Consider the following 27,888-nt stretch of genomic DNA (forward strand, 5'->3'; position numbering starts at 1 on the left):
ATCCAATCGAAAATGTGTGGCATAACTTGAAGGTTGCTGTCCATCAACGCTTCCCAAGTAACTTGACAGTTTTGTAAAGAAGAATGGTCAAATATTGCCAAATCTAGGTGTGCAAAGTTGGTAGAGACCTATCCCAACAGTCTCACAGCTGTAATTGCTGCCAAAAGGGATTCCACCAAGTATTAACTCAGGGGGGTGGAAACTTATCCAATTACGATCTTTCAGTTTTGTGTTTTTAATATATAATTTTTTTTCTCAATACATTTTTTTTCTCCAACAGTGTGGAGTATGGTGTGTAGATATGTGGGGAAAAAAATCCTCATTTAAATGCATGAAACTCTGAGGCACTGGCGCAACAAAATGTGAAAAAAGTTCAAGGGGCGTATAGGCACTGTATGTGGTGGATCAATAATACCACTGCCACTAACATTTCATTGTCAACTATCTTCTATTTTAAATGAACACCCTATTGCCGTATATGAACACATTATCAATGAATCTTAATTTCTAATGCAGTGTTGATGATGAATATGTAATAGAAATGCTCTTTCACTATTTATGTGACTTTCAGACTTTTCTGAAGAATACTTTGCAATTTGTGAGTCTGGGTACATGTCTGTTACAGATTTGCCCGACTAATCATAACTTGTAAAGGTCTCAGCATATGTAACTTTCTTGGTTTCCGTTTTTCCTTTGGCAACGAATGTTATTAATTGAAGCGCTGGTTTTCTGAGCATCACTGGCTTTTTGGTGTTTTTGTGACCTCTCGTGCTTACCACCAACATCATTCTTGCTCCCATGTCCCACTGTTAAAATCTGTCCTGCAAAGTTTACAGAAAGTATGACTTTTTTCAATGTTGCTTCGCATTATATGAGAAAATATATTGTTTCACAAGAAGTTTGACATCTGAATTTGTTTTCTACCTGGAGGCTTTGCCATAGATGTCCAAATGTATGTGCAGTGAATGCATGCCTGCCTCAGGGCTCCCCTGGTCCTAAATCCTTCTAGATACAGATGGGGGGGGGGGGATTAACCACAGGCTGTACATGACTTGCAGAAATTAAAGGTTTGCTGACATAAAGGGGTTTAACAGCAGAGTTTTGAGCGAAATACAGGAGAAGTGTCCAAAGAACACGAGAGTCCTGGCAAATAAGGGAGAGTTGACAGGTCTGCAGTAGGTGTTTTACATTGTACTGCAGTCAACAGAGTTCCAGACAGTATTCGCATTAGTCATTAAGTTGGTCTGCTTCGCATCTAATATGCCTTTATATTCATCATAAAACTAAATTTAGCTTTCTAATTTCAGTGTTACTAAAGTTAGGCTTCCTTTTTAGTGCTAGCTATATCCATTTGTTTACATATTTAAAGTTAGCTGGTGCTGTTGTGCTGAACTCTGCCCCTTGCTGAATTTTCCACTACTTTGAGATATGCGCATGCTTGAGTGTTTTGTTTAATTTTGTCTGTGTGATTTACTTAAGCTATTCATTTATTCATCAACGTGGTTTAAGGTGAACTTTCACTATATCTAGCCTCAGACCATTTTTAAATATGTATTTAGAGACAAAAATTTTTAGACCCATTTAAAATCATCTAAACATATGTCATTGGCCCTTTTACATACATTAGCAGTGAAATATTGCACCACAGTAACTGAACTACGAATAGCAATTTGAAAAGATTGATACATAATGCAAACAATGTTAAATGCTTAATGCAAGTTTCAGTAAAGCATGGTTTAGCGTAATAAATAATGAAACATGGTAAGGCAGACACAGACACATACACAAATGCATAAAAAGAAAAACGTTGGGTTACTTACCGTAACCTTGGTTCCCAGAAAGAGAAGACGACCACCAACAACATTGTGTATCTGATATGCCTGTCCACTGGGTATGTAATTACTGAGCCGACTATACTAGAGCTGCCTATAGGCCCCTTCCTGGGATGATGCGCTCGGTCCCGCCCACCAAGGGATTAAAACCATCATCCTGAGGAAGCCATTTCTCTTTTTGCATCTAACCAGTGAGGGCGACCGATGCGACCTCACGGTTGGTGGTCATCTTCTCTTTCAGGGAACCAGGGTTACGGTAAGTAACCTAACGTTCCCTTTCAATTCGAAGACGATCACCAATGGCATTATGTATGGGATAATGTATACTAGAGCTATCACAAGGGAGAAGGAACGGCAGCAAATGGGGGATACATCAGAACCGCATAACCCAATGGATAGCGGTGCGAGCTTACCTCCTCAAGGACCCTTGTGCTTAATGAAGGCAGGGAATGAGCTACCACATTAAGGCAGTAGAACCTGGAGAAAGTATGCAGTGTAGCCCAGCTAGCCGCAGTACAAATATCGGACATCAAAGCCCCTCTAGTGGAGTGTGCAGCTACCCTCCCAGGTGGGGGAAAGCCAGCACCTTCAAACACTGTCGAGACTGTGTCCACAATCCAGTGTGACAGATGCTGCTTTGAGAGGGCCTGTCTTTGGGTCTGTGTCCCGTGACAGACAAAGAGCTGGTCAGATTGACGCAGAGGTCTTGTCCTATCCACATAGCATCTCAATGCCTGCACTGGGCAGAGGAAATTCTCATCTTCCGTTGAAGCAAACTGTGTTGGATGGAAGGACACCAGTTCCACAGAACTGCTGCCATCTTCCCAAGTACGCATGCAGGAGCTGTGCACAGACAGAGCCTGCAGCTCACTGACCTGCTTAGCGGAGGTCATAGCCACGAGGAAGGCTGTCTTTATAGACAGGTACTTCAACTCTATGGAGTGTATGGGTTCAAACTGAGTTTCTCTGATAGCCTCCAGTACAATTTTAAGGATCCATTCAGGGAGAACAGTCCTTCTGGGAGCGTGTAATCGCCAAGCACCTTTATGAAATCAGGTAGCCACAAAATGCGCACCTGGAGACACCGAATCTATGGTGGCATGGCATGCAGAAATAGCCGCTAAATACACCTTCAAAGTGGAAAGTGACCTTCTTGCAGAAACTGTAAGATAAATGGCATAGGGCAAAATATTGGTCATGGCTTCCAGCCAGGCACTAAGCTTGGAAATACCTCCATTTATAGGTGTACAAAGACCTACCCTAGCACTCTCCAACATACCCACAACCACATCTGATAACCCTAGGGCTGACCAGCGGTCTCTTTCAGGGGCCAGACCCATAGTCGGATCCTGCCTGGTTCTGGGTGCCAAAGAGTGCACCTCCTCTGACTGAGGAGATCCATGCGCAGTGGGATCTCCCAGGGCTGGCCGTGTAACAGCTGGCACAAGGTCGAAAACCAAATTCTCCTGGGCCACCTGGGGGCCACTAGGAAAACTGATGCCTCTTCTAACCAGACCTTTTTAAGAAAGGCCAGGAGCAGCGGTATAAGCGGGAAAGGGTACAAAAATGCTTTGGGCCATTCATGCGCTAAGGCATCTATGCCAAGTGGGCCGCCTGAGCAGTGGAGGGAGTACCACAGGGGGCAATGTGTCATCTCTACCGAGGCGAAGAGATTGACCTGTGCCTTTCCGAACCGTTCCCAAATGCGCTGTACTACCTGCGGGTGGAGCCGCCACTCTGACAGATGTAAACACTCCTTGGAGAGGAGCTCCACTGCCCAGTTCACCACTCCGGGAATGTGTGTCGCCTGCAGGGACAGCAAGTTCCTCTGAGCCCATGTTAGTAGCCTGAATGTCATGCGATGCAAACCCAGGGACCCTGGTAGTTGACATACGCCACCACTGTCGTGTTGTCCATCCAGATCAACACATGCAAACCCCTCAGCACCGGGAGGAAGTAGTGGAGAGCAAGGTAGACTGCTTGCAACTCCAGTGGTCCGGCCAGGATCTGCATACTCCTCTGCCTTCCCAGACCACCCCCCAACCCAAGTTGTAGGCGCCTGTCGTCACCAGTTGGCGGTTTAACACTACTCCCATCTGCACTCCCTCACGCAGGTGAGAGGTTGACCCCAACCAGTGTAAGGCTGCCGAGTATGTGTGAGACATAGTCAGACGATGGTGTCTGTTGCGTTTTGGCATTGAGGTGGAACGCATTGAGACATGTTTGTAGTGGGCGCATGTGAAGCAGACCCAGCTGAATGACCAATATGACTGCGGCCATCAGACCCAACAGTTTCTGGCACAATAGGAGGGTGACCTGTGATCCCTGTTGGAACAGAGAGAGGCAACCCTGGATAGCTGCAACTCTCGTCTGACAGGTATGCGTGCATCGTACTGGAGTCCAGCCAGAGCCCCAAGTACGTCGTGCACTGCACAAGTGTAAGCCGGGTCTTTTAATCGTCGATTTTTGCTCCGTCACAACAGCCGTGTGGGCCACTGCTCCCTCTCGGGACTGGGAACAGATCAACCAGTCGTCGAGATAGTTTATTACTCTGAACCCCTCAGCCTCAGGGGTAGCAGGATAGCGTCCACGCACTTTGAGAACGTACAAGGAGCTAGGGAGAGGTCAAATGGCAACAGAGCAAACTTGTGCATACTGAGTACCATGCATTGCGTTCACCGTGTACCGTGCAGCACTGTGCGTTCGTGCACTAGCACTGTAGCAGTGGGCACCATGCACACCGAGTACCGAGCACTATGTACACCGTGTACCATGCGGTGCTGTGCCTGTGCACTGATGCTGTAGCTCTGGGCACCTTGTGCCCTATGCAATGAGCATCTTGCGCACTGAGGTACCGAAATACCAAGGTCTATGCATGCGCCGTGGTATGCTGGCATATGTATTGGTTCATTGGCATATCTTTTGGTTTAATGTGGCATATGTTTTGGTTTAATGTGGCATATGTATTGGTTCGCTGGCATATGTATCGGTTCCCTCACGCATGCATTGGTTTGCTGGCGCATGTATCGGAAAATAATTCTAAGCCGGCACAATTTAGACAGCCTTTGGTCCTGCTTTATTAGCACAATTTCACCTTTGTTTTATTTATTTATATTCTGTTTTCCTGTGGGACATACTGTAAAACTGAAATAACTATTGATTAAAAGACACAATGAGGTTTTTTCTTTTTTAAATATTATTGTCATCAGGCAAACACTATGGACTTCGAAAGCCAGGGCACAATTAAAGCGAAAGGCCCCACTTCACATTCACTTCCAGCTACTGGCTAATGCAGCAAGGCAGCAAATATCTAAAATAAATAATATAAACGGACCAAAGATTTTTCCAAACTGTAGCCAATATAATTATGTTTGTTATTGTTATTATCTTCAGTATTATTATAATCAGTGTCAGAGAGAGCAGATTCATAGGTGTGAGTGAATTGGTCCTACACAGGATGTGATGCTGTCCGCAACACTAAATGATTACCTGTCAGAAGAGAGTACAGTAGCCAAGTCTTGATTTAATATGAGGCACTACAAGCACATGGTAAGGTCACTGTGGCTCACCTCGGATGAGCTGCAATGATATTGACACAGAAAAACAAACCTAACTGAATGATTTACAGGGAATATAAAAACGTACTCTGTGCAGTGTTCATTATTTGACACTGCTATCATTGTTATGGCTTCCTTTGACAGTGTCGTTCCAGGGCTCTGAATCTGGAAATGGTTGAGGAGAGAGCTTTGTAAAACATATTTTGTGAGCAATATGCTGTAGTTTTGTAGGTATTCATTGCATTTTAGGATTTGATAACATCAAAGATTTTATGTTTTTATATTTTGAAGCTATAGGGTAGACCTCTTTTTGAGTGCTCAATATTTTCTTTAGATAGGAAATCCAGTAATTGAGCTCTTTTATTTGATCAGTTCCACTTCATCTAAGCACATCTAAAATATACTGTATTCATCTCATTTAATTTTGTATTATTATTATTATTATTATTATTATTATTATTATTATTATTATTATTATTTATTTATTATCAAAAAAACAACCCAGCATAAAACCCTTATTTTCCTATTACTTGATTGTGGATCCTGTTCGTTGGTCCCTCTTTAAATAGTTTTATATTTATTTAGAATCCAGCATTTGTTCTTAAATTGTTTGATCTAACTGCTAATTATTGACATAGAAATAACCTTGTTTCTATCCATTGAACTGTCAGAAATTCACAAGTCCTTCAGATTGAGTGCTTTGCTGTATAATGTGGTTACGTGACTAATTTTATATTCAAACGATGACCTAACTCATTCAATCCTGGCATGCACGCGAGTGTATTAAAATGGTGCCACAGGAAATGAATTACGGTATGCCAAGAGGGACAAGACGGAGGACTGTGATTTAATGTGTGTCAAAAAAATGTATGCGTTAATCACAGAGGTTAACTGCGATTAATTGGCAGCCCTAAAAAAAATATAAGACCATTTAAAGTGAAGTCTACTCCTAGTATAGTGTAGTTTACATGGTAAATGATTGTTTATACAAGAGGTTTAAGCATGTAATCTATTAAATGTGGATGTTAAAATGAACATTCTGTTTTGTATCTTGCCCGTTAGTAATCCTTTGCTGTGGTACAAGAAGCTGTTGAGGGAGAGGAATTGAATATTCTGCATGTTGGTCAGCCAGGCAGTCGAGCAGCATTCTTATCAGTTAACACACCCCTTTTGCAGTTTGTCTAGGCACTCTTCCAATGCAAAAAAAAACCCCACCACATTGCTGGAATTCTGCATTATTTTTTTCCCTGCTGTCCAGATAAATCCGTCCGTTAAGGTTGTGGATTTAGATTATCTTATGTTGAGGCAAATTGTCTGTTTAGCCCATTTCTGACCCCAAAAAACAGGAACCCATTAATCAGGGCGAGTGGGTTTAGGTATAATCTGTGTTACTTCCGATACTTCCTTAAAAAAATACTTTATGAAATGGAAAATAGGTATACTTTTATAATCACTTAAATTCAGTATGTTGTGAAATATTTTCAGATTGTCTTAATGTAGACACTGCTACCGTCTTCAAATATCCTGAAATATTCACTCCTCCTTACCGTGGGTCAACAAGTTCCATAAATCGGTTTGCTTTGTTACATTTTATGTTGGCTAATGTGGAGCAGTAGGGTAATCCAATATTGAGGTGTATTGATAGAGCTCTCTGGAGAGTCACGCTCTCGTTTCATGAACACTACTTTCACAAAACATTGTAAAGTTGATGCTAGTCATCAGTGGTGTGTATCTTTGTTAAAGTTCTCTTTTGTTCTTCTTTTTAGTACGAATTTAAATCCAAGAACATCAAGAAGAAAAAAGTCAACATAGTGGTGTCTGTGGATGGGGTCAAAGTCGTTCTGAGAAAAAAGAAGAAGGTGAGTCTCACTAAAGTGCTTTGTTTTTTCTTCTCTATGTTACTTATTATTATCAAGGTGGAATTTGCAGCAGATGGTATGCTAGCCAGTAAGGTCATTCAATCTTCCTCCAAGCTCGGGTTTCATAATATCTAATCTATTGTTATACACTGCAGGAAGCAATTGACAGGGATGTATCTTGTTCTGGGATAATAGCAGGTAGTCATGGAGTGTGATCTCAGCTCTCATTGGCTTCATTTCCAATATCCGGTGGGGAACATGTTTGCGCCTCTGCCTTTATTGAAACTGACTTCTCTGTTATTGTTCCTGGGTTGAGGGGGATTGAAAAGAAGTGTGTCTTCAGGGTGTGAGAAAAAGCTGCAGCTTACTGAAATTTTAATAAAGAAAACTGTTTGGATGCAAGGGAGGTATCTCATTATTTTAATGTTCAAACGTTACAAACGAGAAAATGTGAAACGTGCACAAGAAAGATAAGCACAACAAAATTAAACTTTCATACCTGTCAATATTCACTTTAAAATGTGAAGGCGGGAATGTAAATTAATGCAGTCCTAGAGCCAGACTTACGTCTCTCTGCGAACCTGCATTCTATATCCAGGATATTACAATACTGTTTTTACGGCACTTTCTAGATCCAGGATGCGAGCTTGGAGATTGAAATGGTGGAGACGAATATGTTCTCTCTTTATTCAATTTCAACTTTTGTTTCTCAACAAGTAACTTCAGGGTTACAGTAACACAGAATATCCACTAATTCAACCAGTCAGTGCATTGCTGTTCTTTAGTTTGGTGAAGGCAAACATGCCACACTGCTCCTGGGTAACTTGGGTAGGCTGAAATACACAGACATGCCACTTGTTTGTTTTAGTTATGTATAACTCAGATTTTATATTTCAGTTATGGATGAATATTATAACAAACTGAAACTAGGTATCAATATTACAGCCTGCACCTTGGTTTTGCCTGCAACACTATCCAGGTGTAGCTGAAAGGACAATGTGGGCCCTAGTTTTATTAACATTCCTGTGCAGGAAGTTTTAAAAAGTTTAATTTAAACTAGAATTGTTTTTCGTTTTCTTTTTAACAGCACTGCCTTTTACAGCTTTTAATAAAAAATTCACTGTCCACTTACTTAAAAATAAAAACATCATTTGAAAAGGTCTTTAAAAAGTTTTTTAAATCTGCATGCGAGAAACTATTTCATGTTGTTGTTCAAAAAGGAACCAATTGAAGTTGTAACTAACCCAGTGTATTGATTACTGATCGAACCTTAATGTTTTGTACATTTTATGGTGTTATCTGCATTCGTATTATTCAGTGGATCACAGCCAAAGTGTTGTATAAAGTATTATTAAATGCATGCTCACTGATCAGTAATGAAAATATGACAATATTTGGCGAACTATTTCTACAACATTTATAAATTATATATAATTCTACCAATTTGATACCGAGTTGTCAAATATCCCATTTTATACCATTTAAAGATGTCATCCCCGTGCATAGAAAACACAGCACGATTTTTAAGTTAAAACAACACTTTTTATATTGCATTTTAGTTCTTGAGTACAATCTTCATTGTGTAGGGTTATATAAGAAACATAATTTCACAATTTGAGAAACCAGGATCTCCACTCGAAGACATCTTCCATACAAAGAGACACTTTATACATGACTTAACTTCTAAGCTCAGCTGTGGAGTCCTATTGGCTTGTGAATGCTTGCTTTCCTGCCCTAGTCCCTCCTTCCAGCAGTGCTGTCCAATCTCATGATATTACCATTGTGTTGCCCTCTCTAAACAAACCCATGGCAGGTATAATGCAGGGAGAATGATCTCGGAGTATAAGGGTTAATAATAGAAGATTGTTAAAAGGGACATCTTGTAGAAGTCAAATTTAGTGTCTTAATTCCCTAAACAGTGCTGCATGGTTTATGCCCCCATATGGTTTACAATCTGGCACACAGTAGAAGAGTGTGTTTCCATCCATCACTTCAGTTTAGTAAAGCAGAACAGCAGTGATGGGTTTGGACAGAGCCCAGGATTGTACGCTGTAATTAAGAGTCTCAGAAGTGTACAAATTACCATCGGGCAATAAAAAGGAAGGGCTTATGCTTTTTAAATTAGAACGTCTTTGTTCAAAAGAAACTGTTTAATATTAGACTTTTTATTTGTTTGTTACGAAATTCCAATTTAACTAAGGTTTACTAGAGAGTTTACATTTGGTATTTTGCAATGCAGAAACATTTTAGAATATTTTGAACTGCAGTGTATGCCGCTGCAACTCTAGTAGAAAGTGTGAGTACAAACCAAAAACAAAATAGTTTCAGTTGACTTTTCACGTTTTCATTTTGATGTTGTGACTGAGTTATTGAAATGTGTATCTTGAGAAACACAATTTGTATGTTAGTTTTCACATTTTTTTTCTAGTGTGCTTGTCTGAGAGAAACACAATGCTCAAACCTAATGTCAAATAAAATAGAAAATGCACGTGACTATTGTCGACAAATTGAATAATGTAGTCACAATGAGCATGCAGATCACATACAGTACCAATCTAAGAGAGACAAACTTAAGAATGATGTTTATGCACTCTGAATGTGTATTAGGCAAAAGATCACTTTGGGATTTTAAATACTGCATAGAACTTTACTAGGAATCTTTAACCCTCCTCATTTTGTTTTTGTTATCAGATGATTATAACACATGTTGTTTTTTGACAGCTTTGTAAGTAAATGCATAGGCAAATTGAAACCGCATTAAATAAGTGAATAACTTGGTTGCAGCTGGTAGCAATTCAATTATATTTCTGAGTAGTTTCTTTGTTTGTTTTCTTTTTTTTTTTTTTGCTGTAAAATTGGTATTTTGAGGTGCAGTAAAGTTGTAATTGTAAAATTTATATAAAGCCGTACAGATAAATAAATAAGGAGATGCATGAATACGTTATAAAACAGTTTGTTTAGTATTATAGGCTTTGACGATGGTTCCAGTTGGATTTGTAGCTGGACTGGGTTCACGTTTCAACCTGTGTAGCTTCAAATTTTTCTTATTTTTGCCGCGATTGGCTGCAAAGACAACAGGGCTAGTCAAAGACTGAATAATGTTTGTTGGAGTGGTCGTTCTTTTGTTCTTTTACAAATCAACTTAAATTCAAATGTCTTTGGTTTTGGATTTGACTACTTAAATGGATTTGCCGTGTGAGTCGACTGAAAACGTTTAGTTTGGTCTCCCCGTACTCCATATTGACAGTCTCCATGGCGGCGTTCATGTTGTTTTGGTGAATCTCACCAGCTTTCTAGCCCGGTGAGTCTAGCAGCTCATCAGTGAGTTTAACAGCAGTTCAGGGAGTGTCACCTGTTGACTTGGTTTGGTGACCACAGAGTGATACCAGGTGAGCAAACGGTGAATAAAACAAGCGCCCTTTCCTAGTAACTGAAGCCATTGTATTGTGGGAGATGTAGTTGTTAGTGGAAGTTTTTTAGGGGAGGTGGGAGGGGAAGCAGACAATCTGTGAAGCAAAACTGCGATGCGTATTTTTAAGCATTAAATTAAAATTTAGTGTGTATTTTGGAATTATTAATGCACAAAACAAACTGCAGGCACGCAGCTTATAGGACCGCTGGATGTAGTTCTGTACATAAAAATAAAGATTTTTTTTTTTTCCTATTAAACTGAAGAGTGAGAATTTTGTTGTTTTTAAAGGCTAGAATTCACCCCGGATGCCCATATCTACCAATCAGTGAGGAGATCCCAGAGTGGTTATTGGCTGCTGTTAAGTGTCAATCAATAAATCCTGTCCAGTTTTCTTTTTGAAATTGAAACAATCTTATAATCACATCAAGAACCTGGACTGATACACATAACTTAACTGGATTTAAGTGCAGGGTAAAAGTACACAAAATAGACATTTTCACACGTTTTCACAGTGAAGAATGAATTTCACAGTCCCTGTCATGTTTTGCATGGTCGTGAAATAGATAGGGCCTTAGTTATGTACTGTACAAGTGTAAGCGAATCTACATGGGCAAAACGCTTCTCTGAGCACTCCAGTATGTGATGCATTTTTGGTTGCGACGTAGATTGATTAAGCCTATACATGTATGAAAAAGATATTCTACATATCTTGGTTGCGATGTGGGCAGAAGTCTATTAATAATAAATCCACATGCATGTATGAAAGATATATTATTATATTACATTAAAATAATAATAATAATAATAATAATAATAATAATAATAATAATAATATCTTTATTTTATATAGCGCCTTTCATAGTCGACCTCCATCACAAAGCGCTTTTCAGAGGTAGGATGTGAACATTATATGCAGACTCACTTACAATAGGAAATTGATTTAACATCTCATCCGCAGGACCACACTGCCTTCTTAATTTATCGTTATGTTTAAACTGGAAATTTGTCAGATTTTACTCAAAACAAGGCAAAGGCTAGTGACGGCAGGAGTATGTAAATTGGAGAGTTCTATATTTAAATGCCAATGTAGTTATCAAACGGGTCTTAAAACATTTTTTTATACCATGCGCTATAAAAAGAGAACTTATTGTTCCTGTAAACTGTTACTGTGAGGGAAGTTTTTTCTTTTTTTAAACATTTTAACTCGTGGGGCTCTCGAGTGGCGCAGCCACGTGGATTCCACTGCCAAACATGAATGGGAGTTCCCAGAGGCCAGTGCACAATTGGCCGAGTGCCGCCTGGGTGGGGAGGGCTTAGGTCGGCCAGGATGTCCTCGGCTCACTTGCACCAGCAGCCCCTATGGACTGGCAGTGCGCCTGCGGGCTTGCCTGTAAGCTGCCCAGAGCTGCGTTGTCCTACATCGCTGTAACTCTCAGGTGGCTGCACGGCAGGCCTGCAGAGTGAAAAGAAGTGGACAGTGGACGGCACACGTTTTAGAGAGTGCGTGTGTCTGTCTTCGCCTCTCCCGAATCAGCGCGTGGTTGCCAGCCGTGAGCCGGGATGAAATAAAAAAAAAAGAATTGGGCTTTCTAAATTGGGGAAAAAATGAGAACAAATAATTGCCAATTTCCAAATTAAAAAAAATCAAAACATTTTAACTGGATAATTGTAGTTATAATTTGCTCACAAATGGTATTTTGGCAAGCAGTTATCAAGGGCAGGTGAAGAAAACTTCTATTACTGTAATATATAGAGGGTCAAACATTGTAACTTTGTTATTGGGTTGCGTGCAATTTAAGCACAATCCAAGAACGCGCTATAATATATTGCTCAGCTGTTATGTGGTGTTTTTGGTTTTAAACAGCTTTTTTTTTTTAACTTTTTTTTTTTTTTTTTTTACATCCATTGATCGCTTTGCCATTCCAAATAAATGTGATTCACACAGCGTAGTACAAAACACACAGAAACTGAAATCCATAAAAATGTGAATTGTTCAAAACCATGTGCTATTGATCTACCATAAGATGACATTTATTATCTGTCAGTCAGTCAAAGGTGTTCTGAATTCTGACAGGTATGATTTAATAAATTCAGTTATGGCAGCGAATCGATTTTATGCAGACCCATAAGAGATGTTCCATATATAGGGCAATATGTGAAAAGGGTTTTTGACCAAATCCATTTGTTGTGACTGAGAATACATTTGCTGTTTAAAAATGTCCCAAATACGCTACGTAATACTGTTTGAAATAAATGTAATGTTGACCTTTACAGAAGCTCAAGTATTACAGTAGAGGCAGCTATTTAGTTAGTGTTTTTTGTTGTCAAGTTTGTGTCTTTAACTTGTTTTATGGTTATCAGGTCAGGTACAGTAGTCTAAGCCTTGTAGCTTCCTATGTTTTCACAGAAAAAAGAATGGACTTGGGATGAGAGCAAGATGATGGTGATGCAGGACCCCATCTACAGGTAAGTGCTTGGCTACAGATGAATGAGTAGATGGCTTGACAGTCCTGATAGGTGGAGTACACCTTCCTAAATCTTGAGAGCCTGTTCATGCTTCCTTGACGCTTGTTGTTGGCTGTGGATGTCAAATTAAAAGTGCATGCGTAACGTTCCCTGATGATACTCATTGTTTACAAAGGTCAGTGTTTATATAGCTAGTACTTATCATCTTGACAGTTTTAAACGTCATTGAAAATAAGGCCAGGTGGATGTTTTGCTTACGTATAGGTAGAAAGAGCAGGTAGTTTTAAAATGGTGATATCTGTCAATAGCACAGCAGTGATGTCATTAAAAGGGCTGGGACAAAGTAGATGCAGCCATTTCCACCCTGTAGACTATAAATATGATTTCTTGTCTGTTGGAAATAAAACACTGTACTGAGTGTGTGCTTTTTTTATATGGATTATTTAAGATACAATATGTCACTGTTGGAAATACTTCTTGAATGTAAATGGAGTGAATCCTCCTTCATTGGCACTGTGGCTCAAAGGGAATTTGTTTGAACGCCTCCCTCGTTTGGAAGGTCGTGCACAATTTTGTTGGTCTTGTAGAAGCTTTTCATTTAGGTGCATCTGCTGAAGCTCGAAATCAAGATAACCACTTGAACTGAACTGTCTTTACTGTTTGAACAGCATGCTGCTTTAAAGAGTAGGCTGATGTCTGATGAACTGCTATGACTGTGTTTCCGTGCCTTCTTCTCTTTAAAAGAAACAGCAGCTTTAGAAAAAGGCTTTTTACTGAACCTGGAGGATTGTGATGCAGAAAGAAAATCCCTCTGGTTGTTGGTTACTAATGAGTAATGGCTTCTCATTTAGGAGTGCATGCCTGCGGAAAGCACATCCCAGAGCTGTCCAAAAAAAAAACAAAACATGAATTTGCATACTGTAGGGCTTTATTACACGCCTCAGCTGAAATGGCTATGAAACGATTTTGGTCACCTTTAGTGAAATTTCAGTGTGATGGTAAATTAGATTGTATTGCTTATTCCACAGTATGTATGGTAATATGCTATGATTTTATAAACATGATTTAAAGTTATCTACTATCGCTTTCAGACACTTTGTTTAGAATGTTTCTCTTGGGTTGAAACCTAAAGGTAAAACATCCCATTGGAAAAAGCTGCAAAACACTCTGTGGTTTTGACACTTGAGGCGAAGGGAGATCACAAAGCCAGTCGTCAACTTATTAAAACTTATTTTAATACCGTGGGTGTGTGTTGTCTCTTTGGCTGCCTGGTCGGTAACTGAATACCACATTGCCATGGGGACTTGGTTAAGTCCTATGAAAGATAACAGGGTGTGTTAGCATGTAGGTTATTACTGCTCAGCTCCACACCCAGTCCCACAAAGTGAACTGAATGCTGAGCACAGTGATGCAGTAAAGACGGTTTCAGCGTTGAATGGAGAAAGTGCAGAAAGTCCAAAGGAAAATGATCTTTAAAAATAATACAATTACAAATGGAAACAGGTAATTCAGCTGCAGTCTGATTTTCTTTCCCGTTTCTAGTTCACCATAGCTGAGAAAGTTGCAGCTGTGGTTTTAGTTATTTTTTAAGTTAATTTCTGTGGCAGCACCAAAGAATGATGTATTAGTAAACATGCTGCCTTTGTTAGAGGGTTTTATAGCATGTTTTAGAAAAGGCAAGTCGGCCCTTTCACTGACAAATCGCTGCATGGTCAATCAATGTAAAATTTCAATGAAGCTCTACAACAAATGACGTTGGAATCAAAAGCCCGTTTCACACTGGCATGCGTTACTCGAATCGGACCCTACCTGGTTCGTGACCCGGTGTCATGCAGCTCGGCTATGCGATTCCATACTGCTTTTTGAAGAAGCAGGGTTGACCAGCTTGTTACGGAAGCTTCCAACCAAACTTCTCTGGATTGAATCGTCGGCCCAAATTCTGATAAGAGCAAATGTTTCTTCATCCATGCTGCAGTCCTGGTTTATTATGTGTCTCATCTACAGAAATACAGCTAAACAGAATAAACAGAAACGTTCCTTGCAAAAGTCTGCTTACGATCATCCATCATGCATTTTGTTTCGCTTGACCAGAGTCAACGCGTGTCGACCCACATCCTGAGGTGGGTCGCTGCCAACCTGGGTGAACGGGTACATGGTTTACACTATGCGGGATTGTGACCTGAATAGCTAGAACCCGGGTCGGGACCCAAGTACGAGCGCCAGTGTGAAAGGGGTTAAAGAGATCTTTATCGTGTATCAGAAGGTTACACGATCAAATTTCATTTGGCTGCGAGATGACAGATTTCACTTATACAGCAAAAATAACAACAGGCCTCCTCAAATAAAAAATAAAAAACCACAAAAGAAAAATATACTATGAAGCCGCACACTGATTTGCTAAACATGTCATTATTAGAAGGAAAATCTAATTGTTGTTAAATGTACATTTATCATTTGATAAATGAATTAACTTACAATAGCCATTGTTCTCTATATTATTGACTACCTTTATTGGAGCAATGGTATGATTTTCAGTTCAGAGGTGTCTGACCATGTTCTTTGTCTGCATTGTGAGTGAAGGTCATGTTGCCAGTCTTGGATAGCAGCCAGTCACGCTAGCAGGCAAAGACCTCAGTCTTCTTTTAGTTCCTCTTTAATCTTTTATAGAAGATTTCCCCAAGGATTTATCAAGTGTTATCAATCAATTAATCAACCTTTATTTTATAGAGCGCCATTCATAGTGGACCACCATCACAAAGCGCTTTATTGTAGGTTATATTACTTCTTTAGTCTATATTTTATGTTATTTCTTTAGTGTTCAACATAAAAAAATCCATTGTATGTTCAAGGGCATACCATACATTTTTTAGGGCTACAAAATAGTGCTTGCATGACCTCTTTGTCACTTATTCTGGACCTAACCCTTCCCTCAGCACAACCCACACTAACAATATGAGACTGCCCCTCAAAAATGTGCTGTTAACAGCAAAGTGTAGAAGTCACTTTCACAAGTCAGTCTGCAAAGTTGTCAGAAGGTTTGTCTTGTATTGTATTATTAATTAGTAAAACTGTAAAGGAGCTTAGAAATGAATTCTGCTAAAGGTCACCAACAGTTTTTAATTGACTATCAGTTTAGGCAAACTAGGGGTGGAATATATGATTATTGTAGTGCCTGAACTGCAAAATATATATTTAAATGTATACTGCTTTTATACAGTATCATAAGGTAAATGTACCATGTAACCTGAGGCAAAGACCATTTTGCAAGTTAATATACAACAAGAATGGTTTTCTGGAAGTGTGAACAACCAATTATGATAAATAACAGGTTGTTGTTGTTAACTTGCCGTGTACTGTATGTCTCACAATTTGCAGGAAATCTGGATAATTGATACTCTGAGCAGTGGTGCAGGTTATCAATTAAAGGTTGCTCGAGTGGGAAAAATAAATCCCTAACTGTGACCTTAACAGGGTCTCTCTTTTGGGGGAAGGGGCGGGGGATGTGGTCTTTTAGATACTGTTAGCTTTCAAGCAGTTTGGCAGAGATCGTGACAGGTTTTAACACTCATTCTCTGTGCCACTAGTCATCCCATGCTGACAAAGTGGCATGGTCTATGTTATACTGTTAGAACAATGTTACTCACTGTGAAACATTTCTTCAGATTAGCTTTGGCTATTCTGAAGGCATTCCCAGTTTTGAAAATTAGATTATAACCCCTGGTCTCATTGCTGCAGGTTGGTATTACTCTTCTTAATTGTTCCCTAATGCTGTTAAAACATCACAGGAATGGAAAATTGCACCAATTTAAGGAGACAGCCAGCTGCAGTAACTTCTTATCAGCATTGCCTTTGTGACTGAGCATATTTTAGTTGATTGAAAAGACTGATGCACTTCCTGTAATATGAAATAACTATAAAATTAGGAAATAGTTTTGGCCATGGTTCTGCTCGGATTTTTCTAATGAATGTCTACCTACACATCATAGTTGTGTCTGTGTGTGATTTGTTATTATGACATAATATCCTGTTATGTTTATGGAATCAATGCTCTAGTTTTACTATAGATCAAAGGGAAAGCATTTTATTATTGGATAATGCAGGAGACACAAAGTTACAAATACTGTCTTTTGATTTTAATTACTTGTTTCTCTTCTCATAAGCTTGATTTGTTATTAATATAAATATTATTGATATTTTTTAAAGGGTTGTGTTTTTAATGCAAATAAATTAAATTAATGGTCAGCATATTTGTCAGCCTGTGATTTCCCACCAATTCACCCTAACCCTATTTGACACGCCTGCCTTTCATTCATGAAACCTAGAGGTGATTCTAATCCCAGCACAGCTTGGAGCTTGCTCCTGACTCCTGCTGGCCACCAAAAAGTTCAATTTCTGTTAAACAGAAATCACATTAATATCTATTATTATTATTATTATTATTGTGATGATGATGATGTATTGGGATATCAGACCTGTTCCAAGTAGGTTATGCTGTTTTCTTCCTCTGCTAAAATCATTTACAAGGGTCTGTAACACCTAGTTACATTGGTGAATTAGTTTCCTTCGGAACGCCTCTGCACACTAATGCATTTTAAGTTTGGTACTTGTTTTGCAACTACCTCACTTCCCTTGGCACTACTGATATATTAAAGATACGTCCAGTAAATCAGATACAGACCGTTTCTAATTATGGACCAAGAGCAACCTATTTTAAAAAGCTAAAGTCAAATTTTATGAATGGAACTTTCAAGCGCAACTGCAAGAGAAAGCATAGTGCTGTACACAAGTGACGAAGAATGTTTTTACACATTCTTTGATGCGGTGATAACAAGGCAACATGTGTAGGAATGTGGCTCCCTCACAGTGACCTTAAGAGGAAGCTCATAATGAAGGGCTTCTTTGCTCTAGATATGTGGGTGTGCTTTTACCACCACAGGTGGGATTTTAAGTGCATTTTGAGAAGACAAAATAATTATGGTAAAAGATACACATTATAATCACGATGACACAAACAGCTTGGATAAAGTGTTATCCTTCAAGGATAGAAGCAACATTTGATATTTTGTTTGTGTGATGTAGTAGTTTATAAGTAAACTAATGTGCAGGGGTGAGGGTGGGGTCTCATATTTAAGCCATCATTTGAAATGCTATCAGGGAACTTCACTGTGCACAAGTTGATGGACATCAGTTTTCCCAAAAACCAGTGGTTCCCAATGCAGGTATTAATTGAGCTCTTTTACCAGCTTTTCCAACTGGTTTTAGGTATTAGACTTATTGCTTTTATCAGAGTATGGGAACTTGAAGTGTTGTGGCATGAGTCAAAGTGAAAACAAGAATATTAACAGCAAAACTTGTGAAATCCACCTCCAAGACATTTGCACAGCCCCTTAGAAAATGCTTAATCCAATAGTGATTTTAGCTATCTGCTTGCCATAAAACGTTAGCAGTAGGGGTGGACCTGTGCAAATTCTCCCTGTTAACTTGGATATGTGCCTCTTTTGGTACTGACTGTAGTTCAGCAACTAATGATAAGCTGTTCACAGTGTTGCTTCAGGGAACCGTTCCTCCTCCAGCTGCCTACCAGGAGTTGGAAAAGAAAATGCGTTTTTTTTCTACTCCTAGAGCTCAAGGCTGGTGTTTTCATGAACTGATTAAACATATTCACACTAATTTCAGTAACTCTTTATGTCTACAATTGCTTTGAAGTTCCAATAAGGATCAAGCATGTTTACCGGGAGAGTCTATAATTTTCTTACATTATTATTATTATTCACTAAATACATCTACAGTAGTGATGTATACAAAAAATAATACAAGCCAATAATCTGAACCTCAAACAAATATAATGCTTTCTTCACAGTTACTGTATTATCCATTTAAATGCACTCCAGGTACAGATATGCTTTATCATTGGCTGTCTCTCTGTGTGGTTTATATACCATTTCATGTAATAGTCTGTCCCAATTTAGGGAGTCAGTAGAGTCCATGGTGACATCAATCTCTGTCAATCAATCCTCTATTGAGTTATTATTTTCCCTTTGCAGTTGGTTGAAAAAAAAATGCTCTGACTGCTTCCACTTCACTAGTGAAACATTTTGCAAGCAGTTTTGCGTTGTGTGTTCACTTTCATCAAATCTGCCATCTCTCAGAAATCTCATCAACAGAAGAAAGCCACAATCAAATATAGTTTCTACTTCCCAGCCACACCTCACTGTTTTAAACCTGCATCTTGAAACAAGCTAAGGAATGACATTGGTGAGGTATTGACACCATTGATCATATTCCGCAGGCATTTTCATCAACAGAATGGGATCACACAGTTAAACAAGAAAATTGCTGACACAAAAGCCGGCTTGAAATAAATAAGGGGCACCTCACATATCCAAGGTTTCAGGAACCAGGAAAGTCATTATTTTTAAGCAGTATACCTGTGACCTCTTTGTGTTCTTTTGAGTATCATTTCCTCAAATAGAAAAAGGAAGGTTTTTCTTTCAGAAAACAAGAGAACAGTGTGGGATTCAAGAGATTACAGCAACAACTGAAAAAAAAAAAAAAAAAAAACCTCAGTCAACAGAGATCCTGAATCCTTAGCCATTGACATCAGTTATTTCTTCATGGATATTTCACATACCTGTAACCATTTGAAATGTTGTTTAACTTTGATTGAAAACTACCAGTTGTAAAATATGAGTTCCTTGCAAAAGGGTCAAAGTATAGTCACAGTTCTGTTTTATAAAGGCTGCAGTTGGAAAATCTTTCTACAGCAATAGTTGACACAAGAAACGCCATCATGTATTCTACAAGTCTGATGTGGTCACTGCTTTTATTTTCGGTCGTTTAGCCTTACAGTCTTTTGTATTTGTCTGTAGCAGTTGAAAAGTTCCACATTTTCTTCCCTGATTTCTCAAATTGAAACGGGCAGTGAAGTTACTAGAAATTAATGTTTCAGCCACAATTATTTCCATTCAATGTCCGTAAACATAAACATTTTCTTATTCAATGTGCTTTGTAGACTGAAACTTGGTCAAGAATCGTCTTTAACCCTACTGAGGATAGCTGTAAAAAGGAAATGGCTTCATATTTGAGTTCTTGGAATGTAACTTTTTTTCTTATAAAACTTGGTGTTCTAGAATTCACTCTGGTCACATAGAGTGAAGACCTCGGTGCTCCACAGGCTGCCCTACATGACCTTATGCTGCCAGGGCTTGCTGGCTTCAAGTAATGAGCCACAGCTGGTTTAGCAGATCATTTCCAACTGTGGGTTATTCTAGTGTTGCCTGACTGCTGGTAAAGATTGCAGAACAGCTGATGATCAGCTAAAACGAAGTGTAGCTCCGGGGAAGGATTTTCCTATATAACTGGGGAGTTTACTGACAACTCTGATGGCATGAAACATTAAACTGCTTGTTAAATTGCTGGAATTACTCTAGAACGACTGAAATATGCTTTTGGAACTGCAATTTAAAAGGGGTCATCTCCAGGTACGATGGAGTTGTTGGTTGGACTGTAAATCAGTGATTTTTTTTTTTCCTTAAAAATCTAGTTTGTGTAATTTTTTTTTTTTTTTTAAAATGTGGCCATTTTATATAAGCAAAATAACCCACTCCAGGGCATGCAGTAAGAATTGTCTTGCCGCACATCCTGGAATGGGTTAATTCTTACTTACCCACACAAGCAAGCTAGTTTTGATTCCATGCCTGTCTGCATTATAGCAACTGGCAATGAAAGCCTGTCTAGTCCCCTCAAGGTACTGTAAAAAGAATCCTGTACACCTTGTTTATTACATCCATTGTATAACCCAGACATCTTATTTACTACCCCATCAAAACACCATAGTATGCTATGTACGGGGTATCATAGGCAATATCATCCATTCCTCTTTGCTTAAAGACATTTCACATCTAAACGAAATCGAGAAACAACTAATATTGACATACGGGACACCCTCTAGAATGCTATGACCCCAGTAAACTGCACAACCTTCATGTAGCACTGACATGTTTTTACCATGAAACAATGCATCTGCTGTAATGTAGAATAATACATATAATGGGGAATTTGAGATTCTTGATTCACGTAAAAGTACAGTGGGCTCATTTATCTGAAAGTATGTACTGTATATGTTATGTGAGTATTTGGTGTGTCGTCCAGTTTTGAGGTGAATAGGTCACATGCTTCTTAGCTTAAAAGATACCATGTTGAACAAAAGTAGTACATATTCTGTCTTGTATCTTATCACTAAATTCCTTAGTGAGAGTTTCTGCTTTGTGTCCAGTTTTCTTTTATCCTGCATCTTGGGAATTACTTGTTTCATAAGTTTAGGATTCACAAATATTGCTCCTAATTCTGGTTACTTTCTATAGGAATTATTTTCCATTTTATTATTCAATTATTTTAACCAAGCTAAACTTAAATGCACCAGCAGCTGTACTTGGCATTCATACTTTATTGTTATGAGTCCTGGCTACCACTAAATAGATGAGTAGCAGGGTAATATATCCAGTTTGAAATGACGTGATGTATCCTGGCCCTAGGGCTCAGTTTTTGTCTAATCCTTATGTGTTTGTGCTTTTCTCAAAGGAAGTTAAAATCAGGTAATTGGAGATGTGAGATACAAACAGTAAAGTATACTTTACACTCAGTTTGTATCTCCTTGTAAACCAGAGAGCTTTACTATTGTCACAAACCTTTTTATCCTCTTTCTTTCACATTGTGATTACCTTTGGTGCCGTCTCATCTTTTTGAAGACAACGTAGTTGATTAAATTGAGTTTTTTTTCTTTAAAAATGTCTATTTCCTGTCATTCCTTATAATCCCTGCGGTATACATTGCCTACTTTCATTGAGTTATGTAATTGACAATAATGCCTAATATAAGCATACGGTAGAGGCACACGTCTTGTAAGAAGTTGTAGTGACTATTTAATTCCAATTCAGGAATACTATGAAATGTATAACTCTTTGTACCAATAGACAAGGTATTCCACCAAATTATTACACTAATCTGGCTTTAACATCCAGGCACTGCAGGGGCTTTGAGGAAAGCGATAGTTGATTAGCCTACTTATTCATCAATGATGTATGTGTGGAAATACTAGATTGTCTCTCCAGCTTAATTACAAATGCAGCAGTACTGTATCTTTGACGTTTGTCAGTAGGAGAAATGGATGGGATCAATTGTGAGGGTGCAGCAATTTAGAGCATAACCCATAACTAACCCTTTCAGTCCTATGGTATGTAAATAATTTAGCTGTAAGTTTTTTCCGCACACTGAGGAAGAGCATGGCAATGTGGCTTTTTGCCTTTGGATTTACTCTGCAGTGTTGTCTCAGTGGTGGGTCGGTTGTTTTAGCAGCATAGTGTATATCCATTCCACTCCACACTAAGCATTGGCCCAAACCCCAGAAGTTATGCTGCTCAGGATAGAATAGATAACAGTGAAATCCAGAAGCCATTTCTAGATTTCAGTGTTAAACTGGGCTATTACTGCCCCATAAATCAGCATGACTTGTGATTCAGTGTATCTCAGGCATACAGGTTCAAAGTCTTGGGCTTGCCAGTAGTGTGATATTGAAGACTTCTCTAATGTAACAAATATAAACTTTTCTAGAAAATGGAGCACATGCTTTTTTTCCTAGCAGTCCATGATTATCTTCCCTTTCTGTTTCCTCCGGTAAATTAGGCAGGGGTTATTTTGTGTAATCCACAGGTGATTTAAAATGGTCGCTGTGTATGAAGAACATGAAATCTTCTAGTTGCTAGCAAGGCTGCCAAAATGAAAACCCTATATTGAATTAATAGACCACAAATGGTATGAGGCCTGTCCTGGCAAATAGAAAATAAGAATGATTGTCATTATTTTAACAGCCATAGGTTATTTGCAGTTTAGATTCTTTATGTTGGATTAGTGTTCAACGACAGAGGACTGAAAGACTAAGGGCATCCATGACAGGCTACAACAGATTGCATTATTAAATGGAGCCCTTTGGCCTGTCTGAGTTGAATACCCATTAAAGGAATGCCTTTTCTTTCTACTCTCACCACTGGTGTCTAAAAGGAATGTATGAGAGTGGCCTGCAGCATAAAGTAGTCTTCGATGAATAAACACAAGCCAACAGATTACAGATTGGTACCTTTTCAAAAGGTCAATTTCAGAGGAAGTGTGAGGGTGGTCTTTCGGTAATCTACTGCACCCTCCTGGTTTGTAATTGCAGAGCAGTCAGTTAATGTTTTCTTTTCAGTACTACAATTTCTTTACTTCAGTTATTTAAAGGTGCAGCAGAGCAGCCCTCTCATGATGTTGGCCAGTTTTTTTTGTTTGTTTTAGTTTTTTCACATTTCCTTCTTCCCTGCAGTTTTACATTTCCTTTGGGGAAAAAAGCAAAACGCAAAAAAATATGAAGCAAATGCAAGTGTGTCATTTTGTAAGTACTGTACATTTATTATCAGATATTCAAAAAGACATTTCCAGTTTCTGTTGCTTTATCTTCTAGAACAAAGTATTGTGCCTGAGTTTAGCAATCTGGTACCATACATCAAGTCATATTTTGTTTGTAAGATGATACTCGCAGAAACTGATGGTCTGATTGAAAAGCAAGGCTTCATTTCATGGATTTGAAACCTGATTCCTGTCAGGTAAAAGGGAAAAAATGAAGTCCTCTTTCACTGAGGTCTTCGACAGGAGTCCTTCAGTTAAATCTATAAGTGTTTGGAGTTTGATAAGCAACCTTTGTTTTAAAAATAAAATCTTCTGACCCTAGACTGTTTGCTTCTGCAGAAATGTCGATATTGTTAACCAGGTGCCTTTGTTAACCAGATTGAGTATATAGTGAAATGATCTTTGTGCCAGTTTAGCAATTCCCTATGGAGTATATATTTTCAAGATGCACATCAAGCATTTGTTCAGAATCCTTTTATCTGTATTTAGGATTCTTTTCAATTGTGAAATATATTGTTCAATAACCCAGTTGCAATTGTAAAAGCAGATTCAGGAACAACTAATATGACCAGTTATGCCTATGCAGTACTAAGTATGTAATTGTGACTGAAACCATCATGCAACAGGGAGATGCATCTTTTGTACATGAGAGAATACGTGTCATTGATGCAGTTCACATAGTGCTGTAGATCAGTGCTTAATGTGAGGGACAGCCCATTTACACAAGTGCATGTTTTTATTTTGCTTGTTTTGTTTTGAATTAGTTCAATGTGGGCTACGGTCATCCATGTTTTTTTCCCCTCTTCTACAAAGTAACTTGAATTCTTTCCTGTTATAGGATATTCTATGTATCCCACGATTCCCAGGACCTGAAGATTTTTAGCTACATTGGCAGGGATGGTGCAAGCAACATTTTCCGGTGTAATGTCTTCAAGTCCAAGAAAAAGGTATTTTTTGTTGTTCTTTAAAAATCCATGTCATCCTAAATGTATTGCCTGCTATGTAGTACCCTTTTCTGTAGTGCTAGTTTTTCCAGCTGAATATGTTTTGTTGATTACTACCTCCAGGCTCGTTATTGGGTTGCCTCTTTACTGTTTCCATTAAGTTACACTTTGGGTCTGGTCTGGTCTGATAGTGGATCTGGTCCCATGGGTAGATGATGAGCTTCAGGCTGTAAAGCACAACTCAGAATGAAGTTGTTTTCCTGGGGTCTCTCATAGAAAGAGCCATATCTTGTTACCCAAGCATCAGTGAAGCTGACAGACACATCTGTAGATTTCCTTAGGTAAATGTGGGTTATGAAATAACCACATTCTCAGAGAGGTTATCTAGAGCATGTTTAAAGGAAATCTCACCGCCCTTGTCTCATTCTTGGTTGTGATAGTAACTGGACATTAAGATGCAGTAGAGCGTTATGATAGTAGCAGGACATTTGGATAGAATATTTTTCATCTTGTCCCGTTTCTTCATGTTTTGTATGAATCACAAGATTATGCTCACCTATGATTCCAACAATCAGGTAAGTATAGAGCAACCAAGAAAAAAATCTTCCTCGAAATATTGCTTTAGTGAATTGTGGTTCTTTCGCAAACATAAACTGCTTTCTAAGAAGTGTTTACTACTTTGATGTATTTGTCTTTTCAAAGGTCACGGTTGAGGGTTTCACCCTGGAAATGTAGAAAGTGGTTTGTAATTAGGATAGGATTAAATAGTGGGTGTCCTTTACATTTTCTCATAGGGAAGTGCGAGGGGGGAGAAAGAGGATTATGGGAAGAATAATAAATTATTAATAATCCTTATCATGCGATGTAGAATAGCACCAGCACCTAGGAGAGTTAATTAGTTAGTGTGGAAGCCAGCTTTTATGAATTTCCTGAATGCTAATTTGAATCCGAGCATCAGATAGGGGTTTGGAAGCTGAGAAAAAAAAAGACACCATCTCCAGATACCATTTGCTGTTTCCTGCATTACTCAATTCTATCGGGAAGTTTTGGAACGGCCTAGTCAAAGTCCAGACCTAAACCCCATTGAGATGTTGTGGCAGGACCTGAAACGACCAGGTTATGCTCGAAAACCCACAAACATCACTGAGTTGAAGCAGTTCTGCATGAAGGAGTGGGCCAAAATTCCTCCATGACGCTGTGAGAGACTGATCAATAACTACAAGAAGTGTTTGTTTGCAGTTATTGCTGCTAAAGGTGGCGTAACCAGTTAGAGTCTAAGTGGGCGATTACTTTTTCACACGGGGCATTGGGTGTTGCATAACTTTCTTTAATAAATAAATGAAATAAGTATCAACATTTTGTGTTATTTCTTCACTCAGGGTCCCTTTTATCAGATATATATATATATATATATATATATATATATATATAGATTTTGGTTGAAGATTTGTTAACATTCAGTATCAGAAATATTCAAAAATGCAGAAAATCAGACAGGGGGCAAATACTTTTTCACGGGACTGTGTGTATGTGTGTGTGTGTGTGTGTGTAATATATATATATATATATATATATATATATATATATATATATACACACACACACACACACACACACACACACACACACACACACACACACACACAAACTAGTGTTGTCTTCTATTATAACAACCTTGACTTGCATAAAGAAGGAAGGAACAGCTTGCATCACTTGATTTTGAAGGTGTGGAATCCGAAGCATAATCAACAAATAAAGAGAAACATCATCTGTAATTGATAAACCCAGGACTAGAAGACCCAAAAAGCCGTCTGAGCAGTAGTTGAAGATGATATCCTTAAGGAATAGAAAGAAGACAAGAGTTGAATTGACAACAGAAGTGGCAGAAGGCACAGACGTCGTTGTCCATCCATCAACACGCCAAAGCACATTTGACCATTGTTCCATAGATCAATTTTTGTGTTTGTGTGCATATTTTAGCCTTTTAGTCTTGTTCCCCTTTCTTAACAGAGGTAACTTACTACAACACATCATTTTAAGTCCTGATTTCAAGAGTGACCTTTGTACTGTTGATTTGATGGACAGCGACACCTGGGCCTTCTGCCAGTTGTGTTGTCAATTCAACGCTTGTCGTATTTTTATTCCTTAAGGATGTCATTTTCAGCTGTTGCTCAGACAGCTTTTTGGGTCTTCCAGTCTTGGGTTTATCAATTACAGATGATTTTTCTCTGTACTTGTTGAGCATGCTTCAGATACCACGCCTTGAAAATCAAGTGATGTGAACTACTTAATGTTTTTCCTTCTATATTCAGGTCAAGGTTGTTATAATAGGTGAAAATACTAGTGGAGTTTGTGAGTGAAAATAATGCATCAGATATACAGCTCAAATTTTTCTTAAATCAGCATCTCTACATGTATGGCAGCCATTCCATTCCAGTGTCTGTTGAATTCCAACACAGGCACACCTCATTCTACTGAATGAGATAATGCTTAGGGGATCACCTGAACCAAATCTTATTTAACGAGGAAAAGTATAAAAAACACTCCTTTGGTCATCAATATCCTCTTGCAATAGGACCAACTGGATGGCAAAACAGTGCTAGTAGTGCCTCAAAAGTAATTGGAATAAAAAAAATAACTATTGACCATGCCCAAAGAGTTGAAAAGGAAAGTTTTGAGTGAGGAAAAGAAGGGTTCAATTCTGGCTTTACTGCAGAGGAATACAATGAGCGTTGGGTTGCTTCCATCCTTAAAATTTCAAAGACGGCGGTTCATAAGAACAAGGTCAAGCAGCACACGTTGGGGACAACAAAGCTACAGACCGGCAGAGGGTGAAAACGACTCTCCACTGACCGGGATGACCGCCAACTCATTCGAATGTCACTCAGCAACCATAGGATGACATCAAGTGACCTACAAAAAGAATGGCAAACGGCAGCTGGGGTGAAGTGCAAGGCGAGGACGGTTCGAAACAGGCTCCTAGGGGCAGGGCTGAAGTCGTGCAAAGCTAGAAAAAAGCCTTTCATCAATGAGAAGCAAAGAAGAGCCAGGCTGAGGTTTGCAAAAGACCATAAGGATTGGACCGTAGAGGATTGGAGTAAGGTCGTCATCTCTGATGAATCCAATTTTCAGCTTTGCCCAACACCTGGTCATCTGATGGTTAGATGGAGACCTGGAGAGGCCTACAAGCCACAGTGTCTCGCACCTACTATGAAATGTGGTGGAGGATTGGTGATGATCTGGGGGTGCTTCAGCAAGGCTGGAATCGGGCAGATTTGTCTTTGTGAAGGACGCATGAATCAAGCCAAGTACAAGGTTGTCCTGGAAGAAAACTTGCTTCCTTCTGCTCTGACAATGTTCCCCAACTCTGAGGATTGGTTT

At 38.9% G+C, this 27,888-nt stretch overlaps 1 protein-coding gene across 4 annotated transcripts in view; it reads left to right on the forward strand.

Moving 5' to 3' along the window:
* LOC121327033 (carboxyl-terminal PDZ ligand of neuronal nitric oxide synthase protein-like) overlaps positions 1-27,888 on the forward strand; it is a 114,373-nt gene that overhangs the window by 46,332 nt on the left and 40,153 nt on the right. For 2 of the 4 annotated variants that reach the window (XM_041270803.1, XM_041270806.1), the window contains exons 3-5: positions 7,156-7,248; positions 13,050-13,126; positions 24,402-24,510. In XM_041270803.1, coding sequence (XP_041126737.1) covers positions 7,156-7,248; positions 13,050-13,126; positions 24,402-24,510 — 279 coding nt within the window. The remainder of the gene's footprint in view (positions 1-7,155; positions 7,249-13,049; positions 13,127-24,401; positions 24,511-27,888) is intronic. The other 2 variants (XM_041270805.1, XM_041270807.1) reach the window with 1 other exon arrangement.

This window comes from Polyodon spathula, chromosome 14, assembly GCF_017654505.1.
Source record: "Polyodon spathula isolate WHYD16114869_AA chromosome 14, ASM1765450v1, whole genome shotgun sequence".
In the NCBI taxonomy this organism is placed as follows: Eukaryota; Metazoa; Chordata; class Actinopteri; order Acipenseriformes; family Polyodontidae; genus Polyodon; species Polyodon spathula.